General features: G+C 32.8%; 1 protein-coding gene across 2 annotated transcripts in view; it reads right to left on the reverse strand.

The window, feature by feature from the left end:
- Window positions 1–26,267, reverse strand: part of LOC145239877 (uncharacterized) — a 236,404-nt gene that overhangs the window by 80,536 nt on the left and 129,601 nt on the right. The window contains exon 1 of one of the 2 annotated variants that reach the window (XM_080103472.1): window positions 19,283–19,924. The exons of the other annotated variant lie outside the window; for it this stretch is intronic. Within the exon in view, the coding sequence (XP_079959598.1) occupies window positions 19,283–19,343 (61 nt within the window). The 5' untranslated portion in view covers window positions 19,344–19,924. Of the gene's footprint in view, window positions 1–19,282; window positions 19,925–26,267 lie in introns of those variants that run through there. 2 annotated transcript variants of the gene reach the window in all.

Genomic DNA, 26,267 nt, shown 5'->3' on the forward strand with positions numbered 1-26,267 from the left:
TTCAACATCAACCAATTTGTATAATTGTTTCTGATACAATACAAATTTTTATTGAAATAAAGTCTCTTCATCAGCACAGGTATTAGACACCAAATAAAAAATTGAAATATATGATCAAAACTAATATATAAGATCAGAACTTAGATTTCAGAAGCTGAAAAGAGTTGGGTAAAGGGGATCAATTATAGGGCCTCTTTGTTTGGATTTTAAACCAACAGTACCAATGTTCTCATCTTCTATAATACATTTTTTCTTAATAATTGAGCCTTAATAAGTGGTGATGCCTATATATATAAAAAAAAAAAAAAAACTTTGCTGGATTTTCTTCCACTAACCTTACATATACATTATATATATGTGTATTGAACGTTTTGTCATAAAAAAAGGATATAGGTATATTTTTTAAGAGTATGAATTCAACTGTTCAGTGAACATGAATGAAATCTAATTCCATTAAAACATTTTTTTTTTTTTATTGATGATCACGCCCCCTCATCCATTCCAATAAAAACGTAAATAATTTCATTAAGTGCGGAGTCTTCTTTCTTTTTTTTTCATTATAACGGACTTTCACTTGATATTTTTGATAATATTTTTCATTGTGCACCATTCCTCTTTGCAATCACAGTTGGCCAATTTTCAACTACTCCGACTGGTAAAGCAATGAATTTTCCCCGACTCTACAGATGAAACTTGAACACTGCATGCCAAGTTCACTTTCATCATATATAAACAGCCATACGATGAGCAACAACATCCGTAGAGTTATGAAACAAACCTCAAAACACACATATCCATTTGCATCAAAATATTAACATAAAAAAAAGCAGAACTCTTTTTTTTTCTCAGCTAAATTTTCCCAGACTGATAATGTTTCACATTTTCTCTAGTGAACAACATGTGTGCATGCAATTGCCTCATACACAATTATCTGTGCCTTTCTGTGTAGTGCAATTTTTAATTAACTAACCTAGCTATTAAGCTACGTACAAATCCAATCCGTATAAGGATCCTCATATTTCTCACCTTATGTCACATTAAAATAAGCAAAATAAATATTACGTTTCTGAATTTTTTAGATGAGGGTTGGTTATTTGCATTATGTGGATCCTTCGGCCTACTGTTCTCATCTTGAATGTCATTTTCAAGACGTTTCAGTTGATGTAACTTTGGACCTTCTTCAGGTGTATATTATTGAACTCTGGAATGTTTAAATTTGGATGGAATCCTATATTTACTTCACAGGGGTAGCATGCTCTTGTTCCATCAGCCATGATTGGATAGAGGTCCCAAATTTACCTAATATAGAATCTAACGCTATATGGGAACCCTTAATTATAAATAATACATAATATATACAGTAATAATAATAAATAAGTAATATATAGTAATAATAATTAGCAATAAATAGTGATATTTACAGCTAGAAATAAAATAGGTTTAAAGCTCCCAAAATTCGTACTAGAATTGTCCTCAAGGACCTGTGGCTCAATGTTTAGAGTACTTGGAAAATCAACTGTAAAAATGATATTTTCCTGAAGATTGAAGGTTCAATCCTCAGTATGGGCAACCGAAAAATACAATTGCAAATTACTTAGGACCTCTATCCAGAATGTGAAGTTTATAGGTAATCATTACAAGACTTCCACATCTTTTCACTTTATTTTAATTTTCTTATCACTTTGTTTTTCCTAGGGATGAGGCATTCTACCGAATGCCAAACATTCTTCCATTAGTTTAGTTATTCCAACCGAGAGATCTTTTTAAGATTCTAACCGTCCGTTTAAGTGCTATTGTTTGTATTTTTGCACTTGGTTCATCGGGTATATTCACCTGATAGTTTTTGAAATTCTTTTTCATTAGCCACGTTGCTTCTATAATGACTGGTATGATTGATACCTTCTTAAGATTCCAATTTCATGTCGTACATAAGTCCTTGGTATTTTGTTATTTTCTCCTTCTCTGCTCTTTTAAGGCCAGCATCATTAGGGACGCTTAATTCAACTAGGGTTACTATTTTCTCCTTGTCCCATATTACTATGTCAGGCTTAATAGCCCCATTTTCTAGGTATGTAGCTGTAGCAATTTCGTAGTCATAGTGGATGGTGTATGACTTATTTCCAACTGTTATTTCTGGTAAACATGTTCCCAAGATTTGCTACTACATGGGATATTCAAGTTTTTACAGATTTTCCAGTGGAAATATTTACCCACTCCATTGTGTCGCATTGTATAATAGCCGACTTTACAACTGGATGTCAGGTGGCTCACACTCTCTACTTGTGCGTGGCAGAATCTGCATTTGTTATTTTTCTGAGACATATCCACTATATATTCACGGATGTTTTAAGAATATAGTGATAAGCACAAATGTGTATGCATGCTTATTTCCAGTGTCCTTAAAAAATTTGCCATGTCAAGGGTATTTTTTGTTGTATTGAGAGAGAGAGAGAGAGAGAGAGAGAGAGAGAGAGAGAGAGAGAGAGAGAGAGAGAGACGCTTCCTCACAATTTTTTTTTTTTTTTAAATTTTAAAGGGTTTATTCATAAAGTTAAAAAAAAAAGTCAAATTCTCATTGATTCTTAGTCTTATATAAATAGGAACTGGCAGTCACAACTCTTGGTTCTCATTTAGAAATCCACTATTAAAAAAACAAAAACAAAAAAAAAATATGCATGCAGACAAATCTTTATGATGTACATACCCGTCTTGGAACAAAGATGTCATATTCCCAAATCACATAAATTAATAGAGTAGTTTTTTTTAACTAACAAAACCAAGAATGTGTTAATTTAAGGGCGACAACTCAATTCAACTACCAAGATTTTGTTTGTATTCAAAATAATTAAAACTTTGATCACTAAAAATTGTAAATTTTGATTTCATTTACATAATTTTTGGAATATGATATTTTCATTCCCTGACTGGTACGTACATCATAAAGATTTTTTTTTAATCAAGTCGGACTCTAAATAAGAACCCAATTTTTTTTTAAAACGTAAAAATACATTGCAGAATTTGTCCCATTTCAAAATATCAGAGACCTTAACTACTCTTCAAGATGGAGAATACTGCATTAGATTTCCAACATACATAGCCAACGCCACGACCCAAAATTAAAATAGGGATCTAAAGATCTTCAGTCTGAGGTTCTACCAATTGACCTATTTGTAATTTCTCACAAATGACAAAATAATTATAGCTTTGGCATGACGTCATATTTAATCTATTATACTATAAAACTCAAATCGTTATGCTTGGGCATTGAAACGGTCTATCCGCTTCCGGTTTCAATAAAAAAAAAAAAAAAAAGCTTTATTCATTTTTTTTTTTTTTTTTTTTTCTAAAATCGACAATTTATGAGATTGTCTTATTTTTAAATAGATTTATACATTTTATTTTTCTACACTCCTAAAACTGAAAATAATTGTTAAAAAAATTGGTTTGTGTTACAAAAAAAAGTTCTGCTTAAGGGTTTTACTTTTATTTTTTATTTTAAAATCATAAAATACACTAATGTTTTCATAATTTGCCGGTGAATGTTGAAACTAAAATACTAAGTAAATTTTATATACATGTATTATACAAAATAGAATAGATAAAAAAAAAATCATATTTACTTGCATCCCCACGAGGGCAAGGGTTGGATTGTGAGATTACAGGTGTGTTAATTTTTTTTTGTGTGTTTAAAATATGCAAATAAAAAAACTGCAAATGATTTGTTTGTTTTTTTATATCGACATTTTACAAATTTTATTTGTATTTTTCATTGCAAGTTGGAATCGTTTTCAAACAAAAACAAAACGAATATTTACGATTTAAATTTATATTCTGTAACTGACAATTCCCAATTACTCAGATCAACTTGCCCAGTCGTTGAACCCGTATACGGTTTTAGCGTCCCGAATTTTTAAAACAAAAATTTTGATTGTATTTTCATTGCAAGTTGGAATCGTTTTCAAACTAAACAAATGTTTTTCTAATGTAAAAAAAACAAAAAACAAAACAAACCAAAATTCCACTTGATCAATTTGCATATTTAAAAAACATTTTTCTTCACCCAAGTTGTGCGTGGTAAAAAACTATTGATAGAAATTTAGAATTTGATAAAAATATTATGTTTTTCATGGCCGAAATTGTTTATTTTATTTGTATTTTTCATTGCAAGTTGGAATCGCTTTGAACCCCCCCCCCCAAAAAAAAAAAACGTTTTTTTAAAATGTGAAAAAACAAAAACAAAAGAAAACTACTTAATCAATTTAAAAATTTTAAAAAAATATTTGGTAATTTTTTTTTTTTTTTAATTTTTTTTTTACAACCTAATTCAGCACAGTTTATCTCCTAAAAAGAAATCAAAATCTCCTTTTTGAAGAGCTAAATACATTTCAACGGCCTTTAAAGATAATAAAAACGAAATTTTTAAAAAATAATAAAAATTTTACATTTTAGAGGAGAGGTCACTTTCCTATACGAATTTAATATAAAATGAGCACCCACTTCTTGACCACGTAGCAGTAAACAAGACGTAATCGTTAGCATTTTTTTCAAGTTTGGTGGCAGGTGGGGGGGGCATAAGTTCCAGACATTTTAAAAATATATAGAAACACTTCAAAACGTGTGTGTGTGAGTGTGTGTGTGTGGGGGGGGGGGCTATTTGTTTTGTTTTTTTAAGATTTGCTTTTAAAACGTCTCACCTCTTATATAAAGGATTTTTCATTCAATTTACCATAAATTCTGAATAACTTGTATGCGCAGTCAATGATGTTAAAACCTTTATTATCCAATGTATTCCGTATTGTTTTCACTGGTCGCCATGTGTGTGTGAGGACACTTCTCAACCTATATACCCAACGAATGTTTAATCTACAGCTTGAAATTTGGCATATAGTGTATTCAAACATGTGGAAAAAAGGGCCGCTAAGGGGTTAAAATTGAAAAATTGTGTGTGAGAGGCCACCAGATTTTTATCTGTTTTTAACTGTTTCATGACTGCACATACAAGTTATTCAGAATTTATGGTATTTATTTGCCACTTTAGATAACGGTAAAAATTTTTTACTAAGTCTTATATAAACCAAAGTCGACCCCACCCCTCCATTTCTTCGACTTGAATAATTTTATTAATAAAATGGTACATACTTAAAACTAAATTTTGGCAAATATTAGTGCATGTTGTGAGAAAGATAAATTACATTTTAAATCGATTTTTATTGATTTTTATACTTAATTCTGATAAATAGTTCATGGAAATACATAATCTGGAGATTCCTACTATTAAATACTATTTTCTTCACAAAATAATTTTCTTTTTAATGGAAATCGCTCCAGACAAAGCATGTAATTACTTGTTAAATAATTTTAAAAAAAATTACTACTTCAAGGTCCAAATCTAATAAGTGTTTGACGGATAGATTCTGGCTCACCCCCCCCCCAAAAAAAAACAGCAATTCTTCTCCCTTGCTCTTGGAATGTAAGAACTAAAGGACAAAAGTAAACCCAAGGTTCATTTTCTACTTTCCCTTAGTAGAAAGTGGAATATACCAACATTTTATTTAAGAGTTTGTGCAGTATATCGTTTGTTGCTTTTTTTTTTTTTATTATTCCATCATGGCCAACAAATTTGTTGAGGAATTCGAAGCCAAAATTTTACTTATTTCGACATTTTTTTTCCTTCCTTTTCTAACAATATGCATCTCATGGCAACAAATGTGGCAAAGTAATCGAATAAATTCTGTTGTCTCCTCCTTTGGAGCTCTTTGAACTAGAGTTCTTCAGAATCCTTTTACGTTTGTACCTTTTTTGACATCATATACAAACCAGTTTTGGACCATTTATTACCGAAACAATGGCCATTGAAATATGATTAACACAAGTTAGTATTTTATGTAAGAAGTGGTGGTGGGTGTGGGTGTGGGGGGGTAGTAAACGGTGGGTTAATACATTTTCTAAATGTTTGTAATTTAACAATAATATTTGAACTTTGCAAAGCAAATTTCATGGTCTGTGATGATATCCATTAGGTCAGTAATGCACCCTCCTCCCCTAAAAAAAAAAAAAAACATGGAACAGATTTCAATAGTCATCGGCACTTTCATTCCCAATGAGATTATCATATGCTGTATCTGGTATGTTGACTATAATGGACACGAAATTGATAGTCACCTTGGAAATAGTTTTTCTGTGTCAACACTAGATGATGAACAATTTCTTTATATTGTTCATCCAATGATAAATGTTAATCCAATTAGTTACTGCAAAGAGCCATATTATGAATTATACAGCAAAATTTCCAGATGAGAATAATAATTCTTACAATTGCAGATTGTTGCGAAGGGTAATGGTAGAAAAGGGCATGATATAAAAAAAAAACAAAAACAAAAAAAAAACAAAGATGGAAATGTTGATTTGAAAGGATGACTATTTTCTGCCTTTTCACTAAAATGGGAAGAGAAACAAATATTTTTCATGTTACAAGATATCCGATTACACGAAAGAAAAATTCCAAAAAGTATTGTGTTGGCAAAAAAAAAAAAAAATAAATAAGAAAGAAAAAGTGGGTTATTTTTGCTATTTTTAAAATAACAAAAAAACAAAAGCATCTTCTATTTTATAGAATCACAAATTAGTCATAGAAAACAAATATAAAATTGAATATTTTAATCATTTTTAAAAAATAATATTGAATAGACATATGCACATACATGAGGTATTTGAAAAGTGATAGGACTTAATTTATTTCCGTTATTTCCTTTCAAAGTAGTTCATAAGTCTAAGCTACTTTCCTATTCTTGTCTTGCCTTTGTGCATTGCTTGGAGGATTCTTCTCAAATGTACCTCAGCTGTATGGTCTTCTCACCTTGAAAAGAGGTAACTTTGATAGAGGCCTTGAGTTGGGAGTAAAATTTAAGTCACACAGAGCAAGCTAAGGCAAATAGGAAGGTTGTTACATTGCAGTGTTGTCCTCCTTTGCCAAGAATTTCCGAATGTTCAGTACATTGCAAATAATTAAGTAAAAAAGTAAAAGTATACATAAAAAAAGCGATAGTTGAGAAAGCGAGAGTGTTATGTATTCATTGCAGCCGGTTCTTCAAAATACGTTTGTCCAGTCTATATAATTGTTTATCTCTACTTTTGTCACTGGTACAAAATACACATACAGACAGAAAGTAAAACAACACAGTTGATCTATAAAAAAAAAATATATATATTATTTCACACCGACAAATAAGCTTATGACTATAAATTATTACTGCTGTTTTGATATTTCTGAAGGTGTGTGAGGTGGGGGTGTGTGGTTATGTCAGATGTCGGGTGGTGAAGAAACGTGACAGCATCGCTTCTCTTTGATCGACTGCCCACTTTTGCTTTGTGACGATTAATTTATATAGACATTCTTTTCTTATTGGAATGTTCAATATTTCCTATTAGCTATTGTTTCAATCCTTTCACCGATATCCTCTCACATATTTCCGAGTCAAATTATGCATTCCAATAGACAATAGTGGAAAGTCTCACATTCTTCACATTGAATCCATTTGCGTGTGTGCAACCCGTCAAATGTTTTTTTCTTTCCAGGGTTGCCTGCCAATATCTAACAAGATTAGAAAGAGACTCCCAAGATATTATTCTGAGCGATAGTATAATCTGCTTATTCTTTTTCATTTACAGCTTACGCAACGTTATTTTTTAGACATTCCACATTGTTCTACAATTACTTCAATGAGGAATGCTCTGACGAACTACAAGCACTCGTACCCCCTCAACGTGAATACCCCCGACAAACAGGTAAATCCTAACCCTTCACAGTAGAGATCCCTAGGAAATCCTAACCCTTCACAGTAGAGATCCCTAGGTATAAGAAAGCCTTCTACTCCAATAGTTTCTTCCCCAGAATTGCTAGACTTTGGAACTCCCATCCAGGATTCTGCTTTTCCAACTGTACTGACATGCAGAAGTTCAAGTGTAATATGAACAGACATCTTGCCACTCATCTCCCTTCATAGTACCCCTGCAACTTATGTCCCCGATAGTGACCCCCTACATCAAAGTGGCAATGTGCCTTGTTTGGGGGTGAAAATGAAATTAATATATATATATGGAATTTCTATAGAAATTACGGCTGCTGAGCTTATTATTGAGTAAAAAATGATTTTGGAATCTTTTTGAATAAAATGAGCAAAGTTAAATTATTTCAAAAGGTTTAATAGAACAATATACTCACTTTTTTTTTTAATGAAGGCCGTTAAAAAAAAAAAAACATCCAAAAGAAATTTGAATGTTTATACCTTCAAATTTCAACATAGAATTTGGTGCATATTTAGAATGATATTCATTTAAAAAAAAATAAATAAATAAATAAAATAATAATAATACAGAAAAATCTTTATGATGTACATACTTGTCATGGAACTAAGATGTCATATTCCAAAAATCACATGGGTTTTGCTAGTAAACGAAAATATTTAGTTGTCAAAAGTCAACTAAAGATAAATTTGTCCATAGAGCCCAGTACATACAACTGGGAATCTCTTGTGAATTGTATTTTGCCTAGAAACTTACTCCTCTGACTTAACTTGCCAAGATAAATGCTGCACGATGTACCAGATCCATTTCTCATGCACACACATACATATATACACTATTATTATACCAAAGCAAAGTTTTTTTCCCTATATAATTTATTTGCATAAAATACATGTTTAAATATTGCTTGATTTTGGGATTGAGTTATGTTTGAAAATAACTCCATTTTAACTGATTATAATTATCTTATGACTCATCTCTTACAAAGTTTCTCTCTTCTTGCTGCTTGGCCCCTGCCCAAATCTTACAGTGTTTATCACTTGGGTCAATGTGGGCTGATTGTCCCACAGAAGACTTACCTGCAAAGAGTTGCTTTTTAGGGGTATTACCACCAACCTTCCCATGTTAAGAACGGCTTTCAGAATAAACACCCTTTGCAGGTAAGTCTTCAGTGGAACAACCAAACCATATTGAACATCACTTGTCTCTCTCTTGCTTTTAACTAACCAATTTTCAGCATTAGCCCTAGTGTGTTATGACAAGTCTCAAAAACTCAGGAAGATGCTCAGGCAACACCTGTTGCATCAAGGGAAGAGAATCGGTCAGTTTCTGGTCTCTGTGGCGTGACACTGTTGTGACTGTTTTCTAATCATTAAAGCATCCAGCACTAAAATTAAACCGGAAAAAATATAGTTGCCGTCTTTATAAACTCTAGTTTAAAATTTCCTAGTTAAAGAACATAAATGATGAATTCATGTTATTGTCTTTTGCCTTGTTTTTAAAGTTGGTGATTATTTTTTTCTTGGAACTTTCATTTCAGCGTTTTGCTTGTACGATGAAACTGGCTTTTTTTTTTTTTAAATGTTTTAAAAACTGTTTAAATATTAAAATAGGGCTTAAGTAAATAGGTAAATGGTGAGATCTTAGAACACAAAAAAAAAAATTGTGTACTGGCGATAAAATTAAAGATTTTTGGTGTTTCTATATTATAATAATAAAAAAATATTGAATTTCAAGTAAAACAAATAGCACCTACGTAATTATCATGTCGCAAATAGTAACATATCCAAAGATTATGGAAAGCGATAAGGTAGAAAAATAATTGTTAATGAAAAACCGTTTTTGATAAAGCCGAGATGAGGAATAAAATTTGTCAGACATTTTGAATTACGTCAGCAACAGAACTTAATTATCTCCCCTGTCAACTTATCTCCTTTTTTATTTTTCAGTAAGCATAATATAGTGAGTCCGTTTCATTTTACAAATTTCTTTCTTCATTAATAATTATTTTTCTACCTTACCGTTTGCCGCAATTTTTGGATATGATACTATTTGAGACTTGAGAATTACACAGGTACCATTTGTTTCACTTGAAATTCAATATTTTTTCATTATTATAATATAGCAGTGCCATTTTTTTATTTATATATCGGACCATCTTGCGTTTAAAATTACCTAGTATTATGTATGCAATCTAAGTAAATAATGAGATCGTCAAGATTATGACATGATGAACGTTTTGGAGTTAAAATCAATTTAGTACTACATAAGGAAACACACATTTGAACTTTTTTCGTCTTGAGCAATACAATAATAATTATAATAATAATCAATCCTCCACGAGCAATAAAAAAAACTGGAACGTAAACGATGTTTAATGAGACGAAGTAGTCTTATAGTGAATTATAAATATTTTTAAAATTAAATTACTTATAAAAATATTCCACAACTTTGTTTTTATTGTAAAAACACTGACATATTCTAGGAGCGTAAGTCATGATAGTCTTGCAATTTGCGCACCAGATTTCCATAACTATTTACTCAGGCTCGACCGGCAGCTGACATGAACTGCCGGAATATGCCGAAAGCTGATCAAATTGATCAGCCAGTTAGAAAGTTCACTTAGCCAATACAAATCGAAGCAGATAACTTTTAATCAACTAGAAAATTTTTTTTTTTTTTTTTTTTAGTTTTAATTATGCACAAATTGAATAAATTCAACCCTAACACTAAAAGAATATATATTCAAATTTACGGTAGGTTATTTTATTTCGAGTTTTTTTTTCATTTTTTTTTGTTGTAATTAGTATCCGCCAGATTTTTTTTTTTTCCTAGTGCTTTTAAATTTCATCGGTGCTTGACATATTCTAGCAGTTTAGGTCAGCTGCCAGGTGACCCCGAGCCAACATCACAAATTTGGTGTGCAAAATGCAAAAATACTATAGTCATTATTAAATACTCCGGGAATTACTAAAATTCTTTTCTGGGAATAATGAAAGTGCTTACTTCGTTTCAGGTAACGTAAAATCAGTTCACCATTTACATAGCCTACTTCCGGTTCAAGTAAGATGCCATCTTGTAAAAACGTTAATCATGTTTTTCTTCAGATTTCATAGTAATACTAAATATATTTTAACTCAAACATAGTTAATCACGCAATAATCTTAAAAAAGGAAAAATATTTTCAGTATATATATATATATATATATATATATATATATATATATATATATATATTATATATACATACATACATACTAGCATTTCAGCCTGGCGTTGCCGGGGTGTTTGGAGGGGTATGTTGAGCAAAAAAGAAAAAAAAGTGGTAGTAGGAAGGCAGGCTCGAACCCGTACTGTGAAGAAGGAAAAGAATGGGGAAAAACGTGACATCTTTGCTGTTATGACCACTGCCAAACCGGAAGTGACGTTGGCTTAAATTAAGGCTAGACAGTTGAAAAGAGGGGATGACTTTCGACAATATCGGCGACAAAAGCGACCCCTCCCTGTAGAAAAGTGCCCAGTTGAAGGTGATGAAAATCTTTTTAGCCAATTTTTCGATATTTGTCGTTTGAAATGTCGAGCTTAAAAACAATACTGATCTTGTGAAAATCAGTCTCCTCTGTCGAAAGTTTTAGGCAGACATACATACATACATTTATATATTGGTAGCTCACCCAAACCGATTAAAAAGCTTGCCCAATCTCTGAATACCCTTTATGTAAAATTTCAAATGTTTAGACCAGAAATTGTCTGAGTAATTTGGTAGAGACGGCAGCAGTCAATTTTTTTTAAACTTTGACCCCTATTATGACCCCTTAACATTTATTATTTGGGGCTCAAATCAAGTTATTAAGTTAGATATATGTCCAAGGAACCTATATCTAAAATTTCAAGTATTTAGATTCAAAATTGTCGGAGAAGTTTGGCAGAGTTCTCAAAGGTCAAGTCGTTGAATTTTGACCCCTTAGCCAAATTTCTGTTCCAAAACCGATTACAAAGATTTTCCCAAATTTTAGTACCCTGTATATCAAATTTCAAGTCTGCAGACTGAAAATTGACAGAGATATTGTGTAGGGAAATGTAGACACACAAACACGTTATATATATATATATATATATATATATATATATATATATATATATATATAGGTATGTGCAAAATGAATGCGATTCTCAAACTGTATAAACATTTTGACCTCTCCTTTTACTTAAAAATTCACAAAAAAGCAGAACATTAACCAATTTTAATGAAATTTCCAGTATTTATCAAATAATGATCATGAATATAATAAACACATTTTTATTTGTATCTTAGTAGAAATGTATTATTTTGTTTAAACAAAAACTATCTTTACTAAAGTTATGGTTTTCAGTAGTAAAAAATTTTTTTTAAATGCATGAACTTATTTTTGCTTTTATGAAAATAAAACATTGTAAATTGTAACAAAAAAAAAAAAAAAAAAATTTTTTACAGAAACATTACAAAAAAAAAGCCCCTAAAGTCCGTTGAAGAAAAATTAATTTCTCGAACTACCGATATTATCATTGAATTAAGCATTGTTCATTTAATCACACACAAAAAAATCATAATTACAAAAAATATTTCTACTTTGTTTTGTTTTTTTAGATTATATAATTTTCATATGTAAGATTCTAATATTTTCCTTGCTTGAATCAATGTAAAACTTTTTGGTATAACAAAATCTTCTATATATAGAAAAGCGAAAATGTGTGTATGTATGTATTTTTGTGTGTCCATTAAAAACTTTTGACAGACAGTACAAAAATTGAGAAACTTGGTATCATATTGAAGCTCCATCCTTCGCCCGAAAAATATCGAAAAATTGGCCAAAAACGTTAAAATCGACAATTTTTACAGGGGGGGGGGTCAACAAAATCCGTCCTCTCATGACGACGACCGGTTCTACGCATGCGTCAGATGACGTCATAACCTGATTTAGTTTAAATAGTTGAAGAACTAACTGAATTTCATGTACGTCGTGTTAGCTCAGTTGGTTAGAGCCTTGGGTCATTATCTAAACGTTTTGGGTTCGAATCGTGGTGTGAGATGTCCTTTTTTTTTCTTCGATTTTTTAAATTTAAATATTGAAGCAGGGTTATTTAAGCTATTTTTCACGTAACGTTAGTTTTTCTGGGTTTTTTAAAAATTTTTTTTACTTCACTTATTCTTAGATTTTCATAAACACCCCCAACTGACCACACACACCCAAAAACACCCGGGTACCCACCGATTTTTTAAATTTTAATATCGAAACAGGCTTATTTAAGCCATTTTTCACATGTTTTTTTTTTCAGAAGTTTTAACGGTCGTTTTTCTGTTTTCTTTTTTGTTTTTTCGATTTTTACATTTAACATCATTTGTTTGCCGTAGGTTAGTTTTTTTGTGTTTTTTTTTTTTTTGATGTTTTGATTAACGCTAGTTCTTATATAATGTTCAAAAATAAAATTTAGGGGGAAACTTTTGCATTATGCAGGCGGTCACCATGTTTCTTGGTGCAGTTCACTAAACTGTCACCCGGTGGTACTTTTTGGTCAAAGAACAGGGGACGATAACTTTTTCGGTATTTTATTTAAATTAGGCACAGTAAAAAAAGAGGGGGGTGTTAAAACGAATTCAAACCTATTAAAATCCATTATTCTTGAGCAACTGTTTTTTCCAGAAAGATAAAAGCCTGAATTTTATCATATGAAAAGCAGTATATAAGGCTTTTTCCATTTTTAATAGAATTTAAAATTTTGCAATATCATTCACCGCCATTTGTCTCGATTTTTAAAGATTTGTGAACCAATTTTTTTTTTTTTTTGTCTAAATAAGATTTATAAGACTATACAAAAATATTATAACATAAGTACTTGAATTTCAAATAACTTCGTCTTTTATCTCATTGTATAGATTTCATGTGGTGAAATTTAAAAAAAAAAAAAAAAAAAAAAATTTAATGATAGTTTGGAAGAAAGCTTTGATAGGACTAAGTTCATTTAGTCCTGTAAATTTCCATGTATTTTTAACATTTGTTTTGACGATTACATGAAGAATGGTTAAGTGAAGGGTTTAATTCTAAACCCCGAAGTTAAGCAACGATGAGGCTGGCCAGTACCAGATAGATGACCATTTTTGGAATGCTAGGCGCTGTATATGTTGGAGATAACTCCTGCATCTAGTATCCCGCTTGGTCGTCTTGACTTTCTTGCCATCAAGATCAAGACAAGAGTGTGGTAGATGAAAAAATTCCTCCACACTTTAAATTAAGTCAAGCGAAAGTCACAGCAAAACGGAAAAGGGGAAGATAACTGTTTGTAAATATAAATAACTGTGTGTAAGCCTTTATGGTCTACCAAAGATGAGGTAATATCACGTAACAACAAATTGCCGAAAAAAATTATCGTATTCTTAGCAAAAACAAGTTATTCATCGATTTTTTTTTTTTTTTGGTATCGATTATTTAAAGCATTTCCTATTTAATATTTATATTAGCAATATTGGGCTCATTAAAAAAAAAATATATTTATTTTTCAAAGGTTTAAAAGTGTTTTTCGTAAAAATAATGAAAATATATATTTTTGCTAATCTGAAAGATAATATATTCAACGAATTTCATACTTCAAAACACAAAAGATGAAAAATTAAACACATTCCAAATTCGAATTTTCAACCTCAAAATTTGATACGTGCAGTTTTTGTTTCATCTACAATTCTCACCCTCTTCATAATACATGTTGCTCAGTTTCGGCTAATTATTTTAAGCATATTTGTACCCACAAATAAAGGGGAGTCTAGGCATATATATATATCTCGATTATGAAAGAAAATGTACACCATTATAAAGTTCATTCTTCACTTAATAACTGGTGAAAATTTCGTATTGATTGGAAAATTACTTGATTTTTGGTAGATTTTTAAAAAGAGACTCAGTCAAAAATACTTACTACCTCCTTCCGTTTTGGCTGTGCCTAATTTAAATTATTAATAACCCTTCAAATGTTGCTTTAATTCGAAAAATATTTCATTTAAATTATTTGTTTGAAAAAAGAAACAATTTTACTTTATAAAAATCCAAAGTTACTTTATTAAAATATTTTCTTACGCAGACTTTTCATTGGCACTTCAAATAGGTGCAACAATTATACTTCAACTCAAAAAATGTTTCGGAAAAAAAATCCAATGTTGCTTTGATTGGGAAAAATGTTTCATTAAGATTATTTATTTGTTCGAAACAAAAAACAAAACAAAAACCAAACTGTTTTATAAAAATCCAATGTTGCTTTCATTACAAAATTGTTTTATTAAAATTATATTTTCTTACGGAGACATTTTTTCTGTTCGGAAAAATTCTTGTTTGTTACTTATTTGCCGTGTTATTCGACCAAGAATAAAATTGGAGTTATTGCCCCAAACAATGGCGGCCGCCCGAATACTACAGAAGTACCTTATTTTTATTTAATTTTAATTAATTTTTTTAAAGCAGAAACATAGAAAAATAATTAAATTAAAAAATGGTAAAAATTATACAAACGTTCATGATAGGAATGCACGGTGCCTGGCGGGGGAAAAGAAAAAAAACAAAACACCAGCACCTCCTACCTCTCTTTAACTACCTGATGTCATTTTCAGACAACATTTCGACTTTCTGACATTTTGGGCTTCCGTATAATCTATGTTTACACGGCTCCGGTTCTGTTGTGATTCTGCGAAGGAAGAATCTCTCGCTTTTGGAGGCCAATAAAGCTATATTTTTGTACAAACAAGGTGTTATTACTATTATTATTTAATTCAATATCTTATAACTTTACTAATTATCTTTGAAATAGACCCAGGAAATATTTATCTTTCGAAGGATTTTTACAATCAATTTATTTAACTTCAAAATTTATCTGAATTTGTTAGCTCGCCGTGAAGACATTTTTCATAACTTTTTGGGTTAGTTTTACTGTACACAGATTCAAAAAAGTTGTCAAAAAAAACAAAAACAAATATATAACAAATAAAGGTTATCAAAGGCAAGATAAGTTACTTTTCTACCCAACTGGATAATTTTTTAGTATTTTTATTTAATGTAACATGTTTATTCAGCTCGACAAACATACAGTGTTTACCAATGTGTTGGAAAATTCAAAATGGCGCCGAACTCTGCTGAACACGGTAAGTTTGGGAAAATGAGTTAAAAATAAAAAAATACAAAATACTGCGAGAATCTAGCTCAATATATGTTACCGTGACATACGCTGACATATATTCGGCGGGTTTAACAGTATTTGGTATAGTTTTTTTTATTTTTAACTCATTTTCCCAAACTTACCGTGCTAAGCAGAGAGTTCGGCGCCATTTTGAATTTTCCAATACATTGGTAAAAACTAGATGTCTTTCGAGTTGAATAAACATTTTACATTAAATAAACACACACAAAAAATATCCAGTTAAGTTAATTTTCAACCTATCTTACCTTTAATAACATTTATTTGTTATATATGTTTTTTGACAACTTTTTCGAATCTATGTGTATAGTAATACAAACCCAACTTTTTTTTTTTTTTCTCACGTGTACAATTTTTTTTTTTTTTTCCTTTTAGAAATTAACTTTAATCTTTAATCTTTCAAATACAATAAAAAATTTTTTAAAGTAGCAGGAAATCTACAAAAAAAAAAAAAAAAAAAAATGATAAACCGGCTTTTAAAACTATGTCCGCCTATCTTTATTCCACCATTTTTGGCCGCACCCTTATATATATAATTCAATATGGCATATTAGAAAAATAAAAAGGTATTTGCAGCTTCTCTTTCAATTTTCGGATTTTAATCATGTCAAATCACACTTCATTTCCTTAGTTTTGACGGATTGATTGTTTCTATTTCTTCTGATGAGTTAAGTGCATAATAGAGTCACTGATTGAATTGATATAATGATTAAGTGATTGATTTTGCGCTACGAAACAGATACTGTCAAGAATTATATGTCAACTGAATCAAAGAAATAAATAAGATGATCAACATCATGAATTTTGGAATATAACTGTCATTTATTCTCTCTCTCTCTCTATACATATATATATATATATATATCTCATTCCAGCGATCTCATTATGGTACCATGCCCTTTTGTTACCGTGCTGAAAAAAATTTAGAAAGCCATTCTTAACATGGGGAGAGAGCAGAGGGTGTTTAACTATTCTCTACTTTCATTTAATTAAATAAAAAGATATCGTAAAACTTGAAAATATTAAAAAAAACAAAAAAAAAACAGCGCGGTAACAAAAGTGCACAAGCACTCATTATTTGCAATATATATCATAGTAAGGTACAGCAAGAAACGCGGATATGAAAATGCAAAAAGACGTTCATCAAGTTCCGTCTGTGATGGTTTAATTAATTTCACGTCAGCTAATATTTGGGTTTGCGGATGAATGCCCTGAAAAAGTCACGTGATTGTAAACTTGTGTTTACCAGTTAAAATATGTAAACGAATTTGGCTGGGTTTTTTTTTTTAATGTTTTGTTTTTAGGAATAACAGAATATTTTAAAACTGGTGAACATGAACACTAGAAGTGACTTTTCCAAAGCATTCATACAGCCCAAATATCAGCTGACGTGATATTGTAAACACAGACGGAATTGATGAAAGCCGGGAGAAAAAAATGGTTGCATGCCCTTTAACTAGAAAAGTATGAACTTAGATGTGCTCCCAGTCTCTTTCTAAAATTGTTTAAAGACGGCGATTGTTTTTTATTGGCGAGTTTTTATTTTTTTATTTTTTTTTTTATTCCGGTCTTTCATGTCTACGATGAAATTAAAGTGTTTTAATGTTATGTTTATATATATATATATATATATATATATATATATATATAGTAAAACATGTTTTAAGTAATAAAAATGAAACGGTTGTTTAAGAGTAGATAATGCCGAAACTTATATCGCTTTAAAACGTTTACGTGACTGTAATAGAAATTAAACGTACAAAGTCCCGACTCTTCTCCCGAAATTATTTACTTTTATTTACAAAAATGTGTTCGCCGAAGAACTAAAACTGTACGAGTTGTTCAATTGTTCATCTAGAATGTGATAATATTAAAAACCATACATAAGTGAATGTTTTCGAATGAGATTTTAACAAAAAAATAAGCGGATTTGATTCGAATTATCATTTGCTACCTTAAAATTTCTTTTACTGAAATGACTATCATCATAAATGTCACAAAGAAAAACAAAATTCAATAATTCGGGCAAATGTGCAGAAAGAAAAACTTAGGTATTTTTTTTACGACCTGCCCCAGCGTAATATAAACACCCCCAACCACCCATGTTAAGAACGGCTTTCGAGGTTGGGGAGGGGTGTTTATTCTGAAAACCGTTCTTAACATGGGGAGGTTGGGTGTTTATAACACGTCGTAAAAATTCACCAAAACTTAAAATGTTTTAGTTTTGTCGTTTCTCATCTGCCAAGAGAATTTTTTTTCTTTTAGAACTTCAAACTTCTCACATCTCACAGGAAGAAGGCCTTCGCGCTTATGTCAGAGTGAAGTGTGGTTCTGTTTTTATATCCTAACAAAAGATCATATGTATTACCCTCTCCTTTGAGAGGATAGGGAATCAATTCAACGCCGGTTTATTGCCAGGGATGCCGATGAGTTTTTTTGTTTTTTTTTGGAGGGGGGGGGGGCACTCCTCTCCCTCACCACTATTAACTAGCCGTATCTAACCTTGTCCGAAGTCGAGGTCAATGTAAATAAACATCAATTGTCAAGGAACAAAGTGTAGCATCCGTTCTGACGTTACATTTTGTCTGTTCTATCCTTGGTCACTGACCAATGGTCAGTAAAGGAGACGGAAGCAATTTTTATTTTAGTTCCAGTTCCGGGCCCCGGGGTGACCAGTTTTGAGAAGCTAGGTTTATTTTCCTCCACATTACAAATCGCGACCCTGTGCCTAACTTTGCCCCGTGGAGAGACACGTAAGTAGGAGAACCATCAGACAATAAAAATACAATCAAGAATACTTATGCAAAATACGGACCGTGCGGAAATGAAACCCATTCGTTGTTATTTAGAAACCCATTCTAAACATGGAGAGGGGAACTTTGCTAACTATTCTGTGCTTTCACCTAACAATTTAATAAAAAGATACTGTAAAAATTGAACTTAATTTGAACATTCTATCTAAAAATTTACTGTATAAACACAGAATTAAGCAATCGAAAAGAAAAGAAAAAGAAAAGAAAAAAAGTCGAATATACTACGTTTACGTATGTTTTCATTTTTTAGACCGGTGGTGACTGGTGCGGTGGTGCAATGTGTATTTTTATTTTTTAGACCTAGTTCTTAAGCTCGGTGCTAGTTTTTCATTACGATTTGCTTTTAAACCTTTTGCAATGTTTTACGCGTAAAATAATGTTATTTATGACAAAAGCAAACGTCGTATGGTTAAAATTGAAATAACGTTTGTCGTTTAAAAATAATATCTTACCTTTAAGATACCAAGAGTGGGAAGGAGGAGGAGGCCAAGAATCCGTCGACGTATTCGTCATGATTTAAAGTTTACTTTTTAAATATTTTCTTTTTACAACAATTATAAACTTTAAAAGTTGACAAAAGTAGAAAATAAAGTCACCTGCATAAAATTGCAGGATATGTGTGAAAAAAACGAACAAATCCTGTATTTTTGTAACTCTTATTTTATCCTGCAAGTCAGACATAAGAGTCGGTACTTTTTTTAAAGGTTCGTATTTGTTTTGAGTTTTTAATGTCATGGATTTTGTGATTTAATAAGAGAAAAAAAGATTGAGGATGGCGACATTTGGTTTGATGACAAGGGCTTACCCCCATAAAACGAGGGTGTTTCTTTTCTGTTGTGGTTTTTAGAATAATTTTTTGGTGTGAATATTACGGTTTGAAAAATAAACAGGAGGAACGTGTCCGATTGTTGTGTCGGTATTGATAAAGAGCATAGTCGTGAAGTTGATGGACATGACGTCGACAACAAAATTATTAGCCCAGAATGACGACAAAAAAAAATAGCTAGACAAGTAGATGAGAGTAAAACAAATCAGCTCGCTCTCTCTCTCTCTCTCTCTCTCTCTCTCCCCCTATCTCCCCCTCCCCGTCTCTGTCTTTCTCTCTCTGAAAAAGAAAGACACTAATCAGCAACAGAGGGGGAGGAGGAGGAGAAGAAACGGGTGAAGAAAACAATGTGTAAGTTTTGCCTTTTTTCCTCCCCTTCTTTTACAAAATAAAAACATAAAAAAAAAGAAAAAAAAACACAGGCACAAGGTGCCCGTTTCGGTGTTATATTAAAGAGGGAGGGAGTTACAAAAACGGAGTTTCGACTTCGGCATAGGGTTTTTATTTTCAGTTTCCAGTAAATAAAATAAAAGTCATAATATATATATATATATATATATATATATATATATATATATATATAAAGGCCATTCTCGGCCTTCATTATGAATAATAATAAAAGAAATGTGAAATGTATTAAAGTTTAGTTTAGTTGTTACTACTACTACTGCTACTACTAAGTAATACAACTTTTACCACTAAATTTTTCGTACTTCTGACGACTTCCCGGGCAACAAAACTTATATATATATATATATATATATATATATATATATATATATATATATATATATATATATATATATATATGCTTCTTTTTTTTTTTTTTAATGCAATATGGAGTTGGGTTTGTGTTTCTTAATTTAATAATTGACTTATATAAATACATACTCTTTTGATTTTAATGTAAAGGGGGGGGGGACATTGCAAAGTTTCACAAATAAAATTTTTAAAAAATCATTTGACTTTGAAAGTTAAATGCAATTATTACGTTATTGTCGGTATTCATTTAATTGTGGACTAAACCATACAACTACTATAAAACAATGCTGTTTTAAGCTCTATTTATAAAGTTACAGCTTCCAAACTTTATTCTATTTTTTTAGTAAATGAGGATTTGCTACGAACAATAAAAGTAATGTTCAAATGATTTTCTATTCGACAGTTTAAATACTTGGAAAATATTTCCAAATTTCGAAGGGTCATAAAATTATTTTCAACTGTCAACAAAGGATTAAAATGGATAACTTATTTACAAAAAAAAAAAAAAAAAATCAAAACACACTATTGTGGATTTTATTTTTAAACTTCGTTTTGTTTTTCCTTATTATATGTTATATTATCGATGTAACTCAAAGTTACATCAGTCCGAAAAATGCGGACACACAAGAAGTGAGTGGTCACACAATTATATAAAACTAATTACGTTAAAACTATTCCGAATATTTTTCTTACAAATATTCCGTGAAAAGAAGAAGAAAAGAGTTGGTAAATATGCAAATTTCTTCGTTTCTTTCTTTCTTTTTACATTTAATTTTTGGAATTGCATAATATTTGAAATGTGCAATTTTTTGTTCAAGTTCTACAAAACATGTAAAGAGTGAATAAGAAAAGAAATCTTGGTAAAAAAAGAAAAAAAAAAAAGGTGGGACGTAAGCAAGCAGCACTTGCAAACATCGTTGCAATTGCAAACATGCAGAAAGATTTTTTTTTTTAAAATAATACAAAACTATCCGTAGAGTGGGGGGGGGGGGGAATGGTGTAGTCACTTGCTTATTAGGTAAGCACGTTATATCACACAAACTTATGAACATTCCCGGAGTTTCTTTCATAGATATAATTTTTCATATCCATATACAATATTACCAAAAACAGAAAGTGAACGATAGATAAAAATAAATAACAGTACGTTAATCTTAAATTATTGAGATTGAAATAGATTTCGGCATATTTTGGGAATTATTCCCCCAAAAACTTTTAAAAATTCACTTTACGTAAACCATGTAGTAGTAGTAGTAACACCATTAAAAGCACGAAGTTATAACGAGTTTTATAATTCACATGAAATTCTGAAATTAAAACTAAAAAATAACCTTAAGACTTTAAAAGATAAACTCGATTTTTATTTCAGAACAAGACATATATATATAAAAAAGAAAAATCAATTTTCATCAAACGAAAATGTAAATCCAAACTTTCATTTTGCGCTCAAAATCAACCGAAAGAGAATAAACTAAAGCGTTAAAGTTCCTTGATACGACAGAGGGGCGTCCAAGAATTAAGCACAAACGAACCATAATACTTGACTAATACATTTTAAAACTTTAATTCAAGCTCGTAATGACTTTCCGGTTTAATTTAAGAATCAAGGGTTATTGTTTACTTCCGGTTATCATGGGGTAAGATTTAATTGTATGAAAAATCAAAACGTACATAATTTACTATTATAATTGTTAAGAAACGGTTGCCAATAATAAAAAAATATATATATCGTTAAAATGAATATAATCTTCATAGGAGTGAAATGTTGTGCATTTCTCTCCTAATAATTACTTAAATAAACACAAGGCCAAACGACATTGCTTTTAACAAAACAATAATAAAGGGTTTATTTAAAAAAAAAAAAAAAAAGGTGAGATTGTATCTCAAACTGGAGAGAAAGAAAGAAAGTGTAAATGTCTGTTTGAAGGTGTCGTCTGCAATCAGACTGCAGTCGTCAACAAGTAGCAGTGGAAGGGGTGAGTGAGAGAGGTCTAGGTCGCTTGCTGGCGTCTCTCTGGCGATCGCAGCTGAGATCCCAAAGGGCTAAAAATAGTCCTTAAGAGGACAGCTCAAATCAATGCGCCCTGCCAACCGATTGGTCAGTGTGGCCGAAACACTTTGGCACCGAGCATTGATCCGCTTATAGTAAATAGTTTGTTGACTGCTACAATGCTACATCACCCCCTGCTTAGGCGAAAAGCCGATGACGAAAAATAAAAAGGTAGCAGTCTTTAGAAAAATATAGAACACAAGGAAACGTAATGTCTGGAAGTTTATGTTGCCGAAGAAAGAATATATAAAGTATTTTTTTTTTTTTTTTTTAAATAAACCGAATTTACAGGGGTTTAAATATACAAAGTTTTGCATAATTTTTGGGGTCAATGTACACGGCGACCACTACGTGTAGAAGTGACATAGATGTCATTTTCAGTATTCACTTCAGGTGTATCATGTGTGAATGTAGGTGGGATATGTGTGTCTTGTGTTTCTGAGTCAAGAAAAGCTCTTTTCACTCTGTCAACAGATACTGTTTCTTTTTTGCCCTAATATCCAGGGTGAAAAGTTTAGAAGTGCGTGATAACACGCGATAAGGACCAGTATAAGGTGGTCTTTTCTAAGAAACACGTGTGTCCATGAAGAAATGTCTTTGGGAACCAAAGATTTTATGGCCTGTTCCCTAGATTTCATGGGTGGGAGCTTACTAAAGTAAGCTTGCAATCTGTTAATAAACAGAGCTAGATCTGACAATCCTAGTTCTATCGGGATCAGCATCTGACCTGGCAGCGATAGAGGTACTACATAGACAAGTTTGACTGGAGAGTATCCCAGGTCCTCTTTGATAGCTGCACGACAGCCAAGAAGGACAACAGGTATGTATTCGCTCCATCGCTGTTGGTCAGGCAGCTTTCAATTGTCGATGGAAGCGTTCTATCAGCTGGGTGATAGCTTGTTGTTTGAATACGTTTGATCCCTAAAATCCTGGAAAATTCTTGGAACAGGTGGGATTCAAACTGTGCTCCACGGTCTGTGGTAATTGTTGTGGGGACTCCATAGCGCGATATCCAGCCCGATATAAGGGATCATGCTACAGATTCAACCGAAATGTCCTTTCCACCGTGTGAAATGGTCTATGCAGGTCAGGGGAGATAAGTAAATCCCTGGCTGACTGGCCATGGCCCAACCCGATCGATGTGAACATGGCTGAACCAAGCATCTGGGGTGCTGAATGTTCCCAAGGGTGCACAGATATGTTGTGCACCTTTGACTTCTGACAGGAAACGCAGGAACGTGTCCAGGTAGTGATATCCTGCCTCATATTAGGACAGAAAAATCTAGCTGTAATCAGCTTCACTGTGGCTTTGCATCTGGGGTGTGCCAGATTGTGTAGTGTGTCAAAGACAGCTCTACAATGAGTCATGGGAACAAACGGTCTAGGTGAATCTGTTGAAGTGTCACATATGATCTGCGTGTCCGAAGTAGGCACGGGCAGATACACGAATTTGCAAGTTGCGAATTCAGGTGACGACAGATCCAACGTGTCCAGACTTTGCTGGTCTAAGGCCATTTGTTGTAAATCAGTATCCGAAGGTGAGGGCAGAGAATTAATAGGGAGACGGGATAAGGTGTCTGCCGCAGTGTTCTGTCCCCCAGAAATATGTCGGATATCGCTGGTAAATTGCAAAACAAAATCCAAGTGACGAGTTTCGCGAGGTGAATATTTGTCTGGCTTAGCACGCAGTGCAAATGTAAGCAGACGGTGATCAGTGTAGATCACAAATTGTTGACCCTCGAGTGAATGCTGAAAGTGTTTCACTGCGAGGTACATAGCCAGGAGTTTGCGGCCAAATGTGCTGTAACTTTGTTTTGCCCGTTTCAGCTGCCTCAAAAAATATGCGAGGAGTTGTAGTTGTTGTTGGTGCTGTTGTTGCAACACTGCACCTACAGCTGTGCCCGATGCATCCACAACCAGTGAAAACTGGGCATCAGGCACAGGATGTGCAAGTAATGTGTGTGTTGCTAGTTTCTCCTTCACTTCTTTAAAGGCTTTCAGCTGAATATCATTCAGTGAAATCTGCTTATTTTTCTTCCTGTTATGTAACAAGTCAGAAAGAGGAGACAAGAGATCCGCACAGTGTGGGATGAAGCACCTGTAGTAATTTAGCAGGCCGAGGAAGTACCTTACTTGGCGAAGTGAAGTGGGTGGTTTAAGGTCTTGTAGAGCCTTAACCTTTTCAGGTAAGGGAGATATACCCTCTGGGTTGATGATGTGGCCCAGGAAAACTAACTCTGAAGCACCAAAAACACATTTACCAGGGTTCATTCTAACCTGGTACTGTTGAAACCGTTCGAACAGTAGGCGGAGGTGAGTGACATGTTCCTCAGGTGAGGCACTTGCCACTAGAATGTCATCTATGTAGTTATAGACAAAGTCTAAATCACGCACTACCTCGTTCATGAAGCGTTGAAAGGTACTAGCCGCGTTTCGCAAACCAAAAGGCATAGTTAAAAATTAAAACGCTCCAAACGGAGTTGTTACAGCAGTTTTCGGGATGTCGGCTGGATTCACTGGAATCTGATGGTATGCCTTAACCAAATCTAGTTTGGAGAAGGTTTTACAATCGTGCAGTGAAGAAGCGAAGTCCTGTATGCGTGGGATTGGGTAACGATCGGGTACCGTAGTGGCATTCAATCGTCGTATGTGGGAATAGACGAGTGATTTACCGCTTGCAGTGTGATAGGTGAAACGGGCGGCTTCTCGGTAAGGAGTTTCAGTGGCCAAATGCTGCAAGCTGCTCCTGTATCAACCAAGCAATGCGCTTGGGATAAGGAGTCAATGATAAAATAGGCACAGTTGTGGGAGGTGTGTGGAGAATGTGCCATGCTCAGTTCTCCAGACGATCGTTTCCCTTGTTCAAATACGAACAGGGCATTGTGCATCCTTGCCAAAACGACTATGATAAAAGCATAGTCCTGGCTTGCTAGAGTGACGGCGGTGATGTGGGGATGGCGAACGGCTCTTGTAGCAGCGTCTGGGTGATTGTGATCTGGCCACACTCTGCTTCCTCACCTCACTGGTAAGCCGCTCAAGAGCGTCAAGTATAGCCAAGGAAGTGGCTTCTTGACTTGTGTCCCTAACTTTGGCTGAAGTCTGGGGGATAGCTGCGGTGGTAGGACCCTTGGTAAAGTCCATAACTTTATCTGCCGATGCCGCTACAATGTTGACAGAGTTTTTTTCCAATATAGTAGCTAAAATGGCTTTCACCTGTGTCAGCAGCCTCGAAAAGAAAAGCTGTTTTATAAGGGCACTGTCAGCGGGGACGTCTTCAGCTAACTATCTCTTGTTTTAATTTTCTTATCACTTTGTTTTTTCTGGGGATGGGGCATTCTACCTGATGCCAAACATTCTCCCATTAGTTTAGTTACTCCAATCGAGAGATCTTTTTAAGAGTCTAATCATCCTCTTGCTATTGTTTGTATTTCTTTTGCACTTGGTTCACCGGGTATATTCGGCAGTTAGATTTTGCAATTCTTTCTCATTAGCCCGGTTGCTCCTATAATGACTGGTATGATTGATACCTTAAGATTCCAGTTCCTTTTCATTTTGCTATTTTCTCCCTCTCTGCCCTGTTAAGGCCAGCATCATTAGGGACGCTTACTTCAACTAGGGTTGCCACATTCTCCTTCTTGTCCCATATCACTATGTCAGGCTTAATAGCCACATTTTCTAGGTATGTAGCTGTTGGTATTTCGTAGTCATAGTGGATGGTGTATGACTTATTTCATGATGCATGTGTGTGCGCATAGTAAAGTGACTTATTACATCGTGGAGGAATCGCTAGCAGACATTT

Source organism: Euprymna scolopes, chromosome 19 (assembly GCF_053919585.1).
Source record: "Euprymna scolopes isolate OS-2025 chromosome 19, ASM5391958v1, whole genome shotgun sequence".
Lineage (NCBI taxonomy): Eukaryota > Metazoa > Mollusca > Cephalopoda > Sepiida > Sepiolidae > Euprymna > Euprymna scolopes.